The sequence below is a fragment of the Sesamum indicum genome, linkage group LG6, assembly GCF_000512975.1.
Source record: "Sesamum indicum cultivar Zhongzhi No. 13 linkage group LG6, S_indicum_v1.0, whole genome shotgun sequence".
Taxonomy (NCBI): domain Eukaryota; kingdom Viridiplantae; phylum Streptophyta; class Magnoliopsida; order Lamiales; family Pedaliaceae; genus Sesamum; species Sesamum indicum.
This window is the reverse complement of record NC_026150.1, coordinates 14,718,607-14,730,257: the sequence shown is the minus strand read 5'-3', so window position 1 is coordinate 14,730,257 and position 11,651 is coordinate 14,718,607. Positions and strand designations below refer to the sequence as shown.

The window sequence follows — 11,651 nt, the reverse complement described above, 5'->3', positions numbered from 1 at the left end:
GATTTGACATAGTTAACCCTTAGACATTACTTTTTAATGATCACAATATTAAACTTCTATTTAGAACATATATACAATAAAATTGGACATAGTATTCAGTGCGTGTGGGGTAGTAATTCAAAGAGAATTAATTGAGAGTAAAATTATATTTTCGCAACTTAAAAATAATGCCAACAAAACCACACTACATATATGCTATGTCTGCACCTTAAATGTAGTTGTCTTCATCATAAAATTGTCCGGTCACTTAATAAAACCTCTTCTCAATCAAATTGATGCAAACTTTTGCAAGGAACTCAGCATGTGTGTGTGTGTGTGTGTGAGAGAGAGAGAGAGAGAGAGAGAGAGGAGAGAGTAATTTAAGAAGAATTGAAATTAAAGTTACACTTAATTTCCCCACCTACACCTTATAAGTGGTTGATTGATTTTCCAGCAAAGTGTCTTTGCTTTTAATTAAAAGCATGTCTCCCGCCTTTCCTCCTCCACACCACCTCCAAGTTGTTAACCATGAACATTATATACAAGCAATAATTTAGTAAAATCTTGGATATTTGTTCAAATTCTATGATGAAATCTTCTTACAAGTTTGTCATGCATCCCTAAGTTATCTATACATGTACACCTTATTAAACTAATCATATGTAATCCATGATTACGATCTGTTTTTCGTGCTTTTTGTGCTTTTCTGCCTCTTTTCACTCCTATAAGTAATGCTTTGATGAGATTCTTGCAACCCCACAGCCTGTCTGCTCCCATGCTCCTGTCACTATATCTTTTATTGATCCATCTTTCTGTTTCTCTCTCCAGTTTTCCACAACCCAGAAAGTCAGTACCAACTTCCATTTTATATAGCAATCCGATCTCCCTTTTTTCTTAGACATAAGTTGCAAAAATGTTTTGGTTTGTGCTCTCTCTCACGTCAACTGTTTCATCTCTCCACTGAGATTCAGCATTTTGTCATTTTGATTCGTAATGTTTTGCCCATCATATTTGTCTGAAAATTGTTTTATTTTCAACGCAAACAGAGAACAGGAAGACGGCAAAATTCTCACACAATGGAGATTTCAGAAAATTGTTTCCCGAAGCCTCCAGTCTACGACGAAATATTCATGCAGCAGAGCTTGCAATTCGCTGATAGTTTGAAGGTGCCGTTCTACGTCTAATTTTCTTAATATACCTTATCATTATTGTAGCTAGGTTAAATGGCTGAAAAAGTGGACGTCTAATCACTTTAATTGGGTGGACATGTCTGGTTATTTTAGCACATTTTGTTCATTTTTATCCCCAATATGCAAAAATTTTAAAATTACAAGATAAAACCGATCCATGTTATACTAAAATTGTCAGGTCCCTACACCTATGGCATTAAAACTAATATTTTCCCAAAAATCCCTATGACCAGAAAAAAAGAAAAAGGCAATGCGAGTATGATCTTCTAGTTGAGCTTCTGTTTTAACTTCAGGATCCCATTTACTTTTTCTTCTGAGAGTGTTTTTCTCTGTTAACGTTTTCATTTTTACAGTAAAATGCGACATATTGAAAAATAACCATGTTTTCATTTTTACTTACGAGATCCATCTTTCATCTTTTAGGATTTGAAAAATATACGGCAACAATTGTACTCTGCTGCTCAGTACTTTGAGTCGTCCTACAACAAAGTCGATCACAAACAATTGTACGACTTTCTAGTCTCTGTATGATAGTCCAATTTTGTAGGAGTTTATTTTGCTCTTCTGTCTCTAAAAGTTGTCGTTTTTGTGTACTTGTGATCGTAGTGTTGTAGAATCATCGAAAAATTATGTGGCTAAAGCTCTTGTGAACACTGTGGACCACTTGGGCTCAGTGGCTGATAAGCTCAACGGATTGTTGGACCAAAAGGCTAATCAATTCTCTTCAATGACGTCCAGATTTTCTTGCATTGAACAGGTAAAAGATTTGCTCATTCTATTCACAATCATGAACAATTTTGAGGCCTAAGGAATCCCTGTTTTAGAGTTGTCATTGATGTTCCTTATTTCACTATAAAAGAAATAGATTTTGTTTTTCAGTTTTGCTAAATTTTAAAAATTATGTTAAATTAATACTATATTTATCACCGTTAAACAAAATTAATGTGAAAACTTAACCATGTTTGATTTTTGTTTTTCATTTTTAATTTTCAATTTCTCAGTGGAAAATGTGTGCTTTCAATTTGTTTATCTGTTTTCGTGTGAAAATAAGAATATGATTGGACATTGATGAAATTGTAGTTTTTGTTGTCAGTGGTATCAAAGGCAATATATATATATATATATATATATATATATATATATATATATATATATATATATATATATATATATATATATATATATATATATATATATATATATATATATATATATATATATATATATATATTATTTTAGAAAAGATAGTTTTATGTTTTATTGCTAGTATGTTGTTAAATCAAATACATCTTTTATTTAAATGAAATAGATAGTTATATTTTATAATTGATTTAGAATTGTTAGTGATTTTATATCAAATTATTATGATAAAAATATATGTATAAGTTTATATTTAATGATTGGAACATTCTATATATATGTAAATATATAAAAAAAATAATGATTGAAATGAGAATAATAGTAAAACATTTCGAGAATAGTATAAACAAAAATATTTTCACTTTCATAGATGTTTTAAAAAGCTGAAAACTAAACCAAATAAGGAATTAAATTTTGTCTATGGTTAATTAATATTTTCTATAATTTTTTATTATGGATTTTGTTTTTTAACCTCCGGTGAAAACAATGTCTAATAATTACTGTGTAATTATGATTAATTAATATTTTTTATAATTTCTTATTTTTAACGTTGATAATTAGTCATAACAAAAGTCATGTGTCTTTTAGTGGCTTTCGAACTGCAATAAACAAGAAATTATTAGAAATTACAGAGAAATTGTTGTCCTCTATCTGGGAATGGCATTGCAGAGATTTAGCACATCTCAGGGATTTATGAACTTGGGAGGGCTGTCGCGAAGCATGTTAATGGTAGAAGCTAATTACGGGCACCATAAGCGTTACTTTCTTACAGGCAATTAAATTAATTTCTTCTCAAAATTATTAATTCTCCTGGAAATTAATTATAAACTTTACAAGTTACAGAACAAAATAAGTTACTTTCTTTTACCTTTCAGGTGCAGAGAATCGTGGGTTAGGCAGCAAATCAAAGGAGTTGTACAGAAATTGCACCTCATGTCCCCCATACGATTTGCAGCAACCCAAGCAAGGTATATTTCCAGTTGCTTGCTCCTTTCCAAATCATTCGGGAATAAATTGTTGGGAATGACTAATGTTCCACATAGGAAAAATAATAATTTTTTCTTCTTTATATATTAAATCATTTTGCTACATTTTAAATGAAAAGTGTGGGTAGATGGATATTTAAAGAATCACCATGCGCGCCTGCCTGCCCCATCCAGGGGTGGGCATGCGCGGTTATATATATTTTTGAAAAAATTACATTCAAATCCTTTATTTCTCATATTTTTGGACTCCTAAAATCCGATTTTTTTGCTCCTAATATTAACAATTTCATTGGCAAATGTGTGGATGGTATAGAGTTCTATTTTTTCCAACAACCAAGGTATGCTTCCATAAATAGGCTCAAACTCATTTCGTTTCAAACACCAAGAATTCGAGAGCTGTTCTTTCTGCTTTCTTTCCTTCCTTTTCTGAGTGTTTTTGTTCGTTGTTCCAAACTCTCTTCCACGAGTGAGCGTGTAAGAGTGTTATAGCTATGTTAACCTTGGGGAGCAATCGGTTTATACTATTTGCACCACGGTAGTACCGAAATTTCGCTTTCAAGGCAGTGGTTTTTCACGGCACAGTCTTTCATTTTTTCAACTGAAATATGATATTTTGTCCCACTCCAATTAAGTATCAATAAAGTGTAAATATCATATCATCAATGAGTTGTTCATAATTGAATTTTAAAATATACTCAATGACTTTGATAGCAAGTTAATCTTAAGAACATGACATCAAAATCAACTTATATAGCGAGTTTACATCCTTAACCCAAAAGGGGCAATGTCTATGGGTATGAAAGAAAGAATTTGCTATATCACTACAAAGTGCGGTGAAAGTCCAAAATTAGACCTGGCCTCGAATCGGCCTATTTAGGGAAAATATACATTTTTCTGTTACTCAAGTTTGTCAATAAAACTGATTTGCTCCTCCGTATTGCAATTTTTCAGCTATCTCAATTTTTTTTAAGTATGCGTGGAGAGGTCACATATATCATTTTTTAACAAATTTAAATGGAAAATCGACCAAATTTTTCAACAAGAAAACATAGCAAAATCGTGGTCTTGTTTCCCCTTTGGAAGTGAAGTTTTTGTTGAAAAATATGGAGCCATGTAAAGGAGTTTGAGGAAGTGACTGAGAAGCTTCTACTCATGTTGAAGAAGATAAATTGAAAGAGGACATCCCTAATTTTAAGTAAAAATTTCACTTCAAGAGGAAATCCCTAATTTTCAGTAAAAAATTCACTTCAAGAGGAAATTTCTAATTTTCAGTAAACGTTTCAACTCCAGCTACATACTTAACAGAGGGAATGTCGGACGTGTAAAGAATTGACCAAATGCATAACTCATAGAACGTGAGATACCGAAACCCTTTAGTGACAAACTTACGAGACCAAAATATATGTTTTTTACCGAGTCAAATGTAATTTATTTTATGTGATATGTCAAATGAGTAAAAAATTTCCTTTTAAAAAAATTAACAAATTATTCCCCTAAATTTTGGAAATAAAGCAAATTACCTCTCTATCAAGGGTTTAGATAGGGGGTAATTTGCTATTTTTTGTTTACATAAATTTGTTCTTATTTCTCATATCATATGGGTAAATCCCATTTTTCCTATTTCCCACCATTTCACTATGTCATTAGATCTTCACTAAGACATTCTGTAAAATTGTGCATTCTTGGGTTTGATTTTTCCTTCTTCGTTTCTGCACACATTATAATTCAATCTCCCATTTCCTAACAGGAAGTAGCTGAGAATTTTGAATTCCTAAGATTATGTAGTGACAATGAACTCCATCATTATCTTTTCATGCATGCAGATAACTCATTTTCTCAAGCAGCACGAATGAAGCCACATCGACCCTTATTGAGGTATATGCATGCCCACATGAGAAGAATTCAGCAGGGGCAGTTATCATTACGGTTCGGTCAAACATTTAGCTGAACATGTGGTTTCAAATGCAGGAAAGAAGAGTCGAGGATGCCTTCAACACAACCTTCTCCGAATCGACCTAGTTTTTCTTTCATGAAGGTGGTTTTCCCTGACAAAGAACCAGGTTAGTGTATTATGCTTGAATATGAGGACAAGAATATGTCTATTAGTATTTTAACAGATGCGATTAACCTCAACTTTTCACCATCAATCTTGCATGGCTTGTCTGATTCTTTGATGCTAATGATCCATATGATTAAAACAGGGAGGCGTTCAGTTTCTCCATTTCGTTTCCCATTGAGGCGCTCAGGATCCATCGAGAACAGATCCGTTTCCCCCAGCCCCCCTATCAATAAACAGCTTGTAAGCGACAATGGAACATAGAATTTTAATTAAACTTACAAAACAATCGATATTTGATGATTTTTTGACAGAAAAGATCACAATTACAGTGCAGGGTAGAGCCTCGGCGTGCAGTTTCAGCATGTAGAAGAGCAGAGGTTACAAATAGGGAAAGGGAGATGGAATCTTACACCAAAAGAAGTAAGCATCTCTTCAAAGCTCTGATCAGCGTTCACACTTCCAGGAAACAAGTTCTGCTTCAGAAGCATTAATTCTGAGTCTTTAAGGAAAATTGTAATTTTAATCCTATAAGTACGGGGACGTGCTACTTTTAATTTCGTATGAATCTATTTTAACAATTTTGTCTTGTAATTTTAAACATTTCGCTCAAAAATGGCCGCACTTTGCTAAAACCGGAAGAAAAATATGCCCAATGAAACTGATCATATGCACTTTTTCGGCCATTTTAGTAACTCTTGACTGTTTATGTGCTCAATATTAAATTTTTAAGATTACAAAACATAATTGCCGAAATAGGTTTGTACGAAAATAAAAATTGCAATTTTTCAAATTCAAGCAAGTGTATTGTAAATCAATGAGTTGAAAAACATTAGCTTTCTCATCCAAGAAATATTCTAAGCTATTTGAGATAGAGTTGTAGCATGAGACGTTAGCATGGTTTACAATTTCCATACCTATTGAGACTATGTAAAAGTTTCCCATTTTGATTTTATTAAAAAAAAAAAAAAAAGAATGCTAGAAATTAGGGTTAAATACACTTTGTACTCCTAAACTATGCATTTTATTTTATTTACATCCCCTAAAATATAAAAGATAACAAAAATACCCTTGATAAAATAATTTGGCATTGATAAGGCTAAAATGTCCTTCTCACCTAGCCCTATACTTTTTTACTCTACTTCTTAAAATATGCTTTATTAAAATATCTCCCCCAAACTAATTTTAGTGAAACAAAATTTTATTCACATTTTATTTTAAAAATAATATTTATCATTTATAAATTTTTTATAAATTATGGAACACAAAAAATATTTATAAGCTCAATATATGCAAATATATATTACAAAGTAAATTAAATTATGTTAAAAAGTACATATAAAAATATATATGTGCCAACATACATAATCCATATAATATTATAAAAAAATATGTTACATAACTTATAAATTTTTATTCAATTACATGTCTACATAATAAAAATGTATCACTTAAAAAGATATAGAATATTATATAATAATTATATTATAGATTTCCAAATCTTACAGTACATACATATATATATATGTTCGATGTAATATTTTGTATTGATAATTTATTTTTAAAAAAAATTCAATATATATATAACAATATAGGCAAAAATTATGTAAATCTTTTATCAGTTGTATAAAGAATATAAGAATTGTAAATTTATGAAGTTTATATAGATTCTATACTCAGGATAAAAATTATAAATTTTGAATAGTGTTTAATTTAAATAAAAAAATTGTAATAATTCAGATTGTATTTAGAAAAATGATTGTAATAAAAATATTTTAGGGGTCTAAATAATTAAGGATGTTTTTGTTGGAATTGTTTGTTACATTTTATAATTCAGGAGAGAGAGAGAGAGAGAGAGAGAGAGAGAGAGAGAGAGAGAGAGAGAGAGAGAGTAGATTCGATATTATCTAGTTTTCTTGAAACACTTCCTTTTTCCTAAATTTCTTACGATGTCTTGGAGTCTCTCTTGAAACAATTTATTCCTCCTAATTATTTAATGAAGCATTTATTTACTTCTTTAGCCATAATATGTATAAATTCTCTTATCGCACATAAATATTTCATTTAATGAGAACTAATTAATATTACGCTCAAGACAATTCATAAAATATAGTTAAGTGTAAAAGATGGATCGGTCACTAGCTCGAACAATATACAGAAATTTCAAAAATTAATTACAGGCTTTCTGGATTAATTAAACCCCTATAACAAATTACAAAAAATCCAATAAGCAGAAATAATAATACAATGAACAACCTAAAGAACTGCAGAATAAGAGATATGAAGAACATAAGACAGTAACAGATCTAAGTTCAGAAAGTCAAGATCCTTAAGCCACTAAGGCCAAAGGCCACAACCCAAACACGGTTGCTCAAATCTCACGAAGCCACCAAGGCTTACGCCACAAAGGCTAATCACAAAATCCACCAAGGATAGGTCACAAAGGGTTTTACAGAACCACAAAGGTTATGCCACTTAGGCTATTAACTTAACCCAGTGACTTCGAAATTTAGGGCATGAAGAAACTGATAGTTATCAGAGAAAGGGGAGGAAGATGATAGTATTTTCAACTAATACCCCAAGAGCCATTTCGTACCAACCATATAAAGAGACTGGACATTAAGTATCTCTTAACAACCATTTTAGGAGAAGGAAGAGACACGGAGGAGATCGAGGAGAAGGGGGGACCCAAAGGGTCGTTTGGGGAAGAAGGATAGAAACAGACGACGGATTAAGGGGTTTAGGATTAGGGTTAGAAGAAATGAGAGCGAGGGAGGTTTAAATACACAACAAGTGGGTCAAACCTTTTAGTGGGCCGAGTTGGTGGATTAAGTGGCCTCTTGGCCTTGTGATTTTGGCCGTCCAGTGTAAGGGCCCAACCAATGGTTTGAGCCGATTTTAGATACATTAAGAATATACATACTTTATAATTGTTTAGTTAAATTACAATGACCTCCCTTGAGGTTTAATATGATTACGAATACCCCCTCGTTGCTTGAAAAATTACAAGTACCCCCTTAATGTTTGAAGAAATTATATAATCTTTGGAGGTGGTATAAAATTATCAATTTTGCCTTTATTGTATTCATTTATTTTTTTTAAATAAAAAAATTGTAAAAGAATTCGAACGGAATGGATGGAAAAGTTTTACAAATAAAAAAAATATAATTCTTAATCCACAAGGGCATTTTGGTTAGTTCACTACAAGAAATGAATGAAAACTTAATGGATTGGGCTAATTATTAGACGACTATTAAAATCAAGGGAACATTGATAATTTTTCAAATATCAAGATAGTATTTATAATTATACCAAACCTCATGCCAGGATATTGTAATTTATCCTTATACTACATGAATAATTATTTTTGATTAGGATAGATGATAGGGAATTAATTACATATGCTTGAATTAAAAAGAGAAAGCTAATGTTTTTAAATTTTATTTTTATCACTATTATATATGTTGCTTTAATTTCATAATTTTTGTGTAGCGTTTCATAAAAGTTTCTAATATTTATTAACTAGAAATATGTGTTACAAACAAAACTTTCAATACTCTTGTCAAATTCAATCCAATAGAATTGAGTTGTAATGAAATCTGGTTTTTTAGTTTGTAGAATCAAGAAGTTAAGAGGTTATCCTAAATAAACTGTGGGCTACTATTTTTATGACTCATTGGAACAAAAGATTTTTGTTTCGAGGAACGCAGTATTCTTGAAAAAGGACTTTTCTACGGATAGCTGACGTGATGAGGAACTATTTGAAGAGTCAAGTGAGATACCTCGTCAAGATAATGCAATACCATCTATGCCTATGGTTCCTAGCGTTAGTACTCCAATTCTCGGTAGGTTAACCAGAATATCCAAACCTCCCTATAGGTACGGATTCTTAGGCTTTACTTGCCAATTGGACGGTGATCTAAGAACGTATGGAGAAGCGATGTCTGACATCGACTTGGATGAGTGGCTTGAGGCCATGAAATTTGAAATGGACTCAATGGGTTCAAATCAAGTTTGGACCCTCATAGACACACCTAAAGGCGTTAAGCCAGCTGCTTGCAAATGGGACTACAAACGTAATCTTGGAGCTAACGGGGAGGTTACCGCCTTCAAGGCTAGACTCATGGCGAAAGGATACACTCAACAACTCGGGGTCGACTTTGAGGAAACCTATTTGCTCGTGGCAATGGCCAAATTCATTCGGATATTGCTCGCCAAAGCAGCATGGTATGACTACGAGATATAGCAGATGGGCGTGAAAACGGCCTTCCTAAACGATTTCGTTGAGAAAGAGATCTATATGGATCAGCCGGAAGGTTTCACCTGCACTGGAGAAGAACAAAAAGTCTGTTGTCTCCAAAGGGCTATCTATGGCCTCAAACAAGCTTTCCAAAATTGGAGCATAAATTTTGATGAAGTCATATGGGGATATAATTTCACAAAAAATGAATCTAATCTTGTGTATACAAGAAGATCAGTGGAAGCTCAGTTTACGTTCCTCGTACTTTATGTTGACGATGTCTTGCTCATTGAGAATAATGTCAAGATATTGGGAAATATAAAGGCGTGGTTGTCAACTCAATTTTTCATGAAGAATATGTACATCCTTGGAATTAAGATCTATAGGGATAGACCGAAAAGGATATTAAAGATTAACCCAATCTTTGTACATTGAGAAAGTCTTAAAGAGATTGAAGATGGGTAACTCAAAATGAGCATTATTTGCAATGAGGTATGGGATTAAGATATCAAATAAATAGTCTTTCAAGACTGATGAGGAACTTAAACGGATGTCAGACATGCCCTATGCTTCAGCCGTGGGCAGTATTCAGTATACTGTCCAATGTACTAGGCCCAATGTCAAATACACTTTGAGCGTAATGGGTAGATATCGGGCGTGTGCTGGTGAAGCACATTGGAGTGTGGTCAAGACCATACTTAAGTACCTGAAAAGGACTAAGGATAAGTTCTTGATCTATGGTGGTGGAGAATTGATACTGGAAGGCTACGACGATGCTAGCTTCCAATCGGACGATGATGATGCAAATCTCAATCAGGTTTTGGGACATTCTACTAGCAGTTTTGCACATGTTTGGATTTTCAGCACAATTTATTCGGTAAATAGAAGAGTGTGTAACAACACCCTCATTCTCGGTGGGTCTGAATGGGAAACCCCATGGTTATTTTGCAAGCTCACGAGAGTTGAGGCAAGGTGATCCTATGTCACCTTACCTGTTTGTTCTTGTGATGGAGCTGTTAAATCTTATTCCTACAGTTGATTGAACAGGATGGGCATTTTTCTTACCTGTTTGTTCTTGTGATAGAGGTGTTAAATCTTTTATTCCTACAGTTGATTGAACAGGATGGGCGTTTTTCATTCCATTGGAAATGTGCTCCTGCTCGATTCTTTCAACTTGATTTTACAGATGATCTGTTGCTATTTTGTAAAGCTGATATGTGTTCGCATCATGGTCGGCTCAACGGCTTAATGCACATAAGAGCCACCTTATTATCTCTCGCTTGGCACACCGGATTCGAGAAGAGTTGTTGGCAATGTTGGGATTCCTGGAAGGGCAATTACTGATGAGATACTTGGGACTTTCGCTCCTCTCGTCTCGATTATTGATAATAGATTGTCAGCTTTTGTTATCGAAAATTGACCAACGCATTAAAGGATGGGAAGGTCTGGCGTTGTCCTATGCTGGGAGGATTTAGATCATCAAATCTGTCCTTATGGCATTGAGCATTTATTGGACCTCAGCGTTCCTATTGCTTAAAGGTGTTATAAGGGAGATTGAGAAGATACTTTGAGCATTCTTGTGGAAAGGGGGGACGACTAGGGGCTACTCCAATGTAGCATGGCAAGATGTATGTAAGCCGTTATCAGAAGGTGGTCAGCGCTTATGAGATATTACGACCTTAAATGAGGCTTTAATGTGTAAGAAGCTCTGTGAGGTTATAAGGTGTGATAGGACGTCTATTTGGGTGGAGTAGCTCTATCATGGGCGATTGTAGAATACATCTATTTAGGCAGTTTCAGACTGTTGGGGTTCGTGGGGTTGGCGGAAACTACTTCGCCTGCGATCCCTTGTTCGGTCGATGGTGGACTATCGGGTTGGTAATGGGGCTATGTTCTTTCTTTGGCAAGATCCTTGACACCATCTTGGACCCCTCATTGCCAGATTTTCCCATGAACCGCAACTCCTTGAGCTTGGGATTGTTGCCAAGCTCAGCAGCGTTATAATGGAGGGGCAATGGAATTGGCCCCTCATTATAGACATTGAGTGTCTGGAGATTCTA

At 33.6% G+C, this 11,651-nt stretch overlaps 1 protein-coding gene across 2 annotated transcripts; it reads left to right on the top strand.

Moving 5' to 3' along the window:
- On the top strand, window positions 551–6,027 carry LOC105164503 (protein ABIL4). 2 transcript variants are annotated; one of them, XM_020694544.1, is made up of 10 exons: window positions 551–825; window positions 1,026–1,145; window positions 1,593–1,675; window positions 1,776–1,926; window positions 2,979–3,081; window positions 3,185–3,277; window positions 5,119–5,170; window positions 5,264–5,355; window positions 5,497–5,594; window positions 5,684–6,027. In XM_020694544.1, exons 2-10 carry the CDS (start codon window positions 1,056–1,058, stop codon window positions 5,843–5,845), a joined length of 924 nt encoding a protein of 307 aa, XP_020550203.1. In that variant the 5' UTR covers window positions 551–825; window positions 1,026–1,055; the 3' UTR covers window positions 5,846–6,027. The 2 variants fall into 2 exon arrangements, with proteins under 2 accessions (XP_020550203.1, XP_011081455.1); XM_011083153.2 differs by having other exon boundaries at window positions 552–900.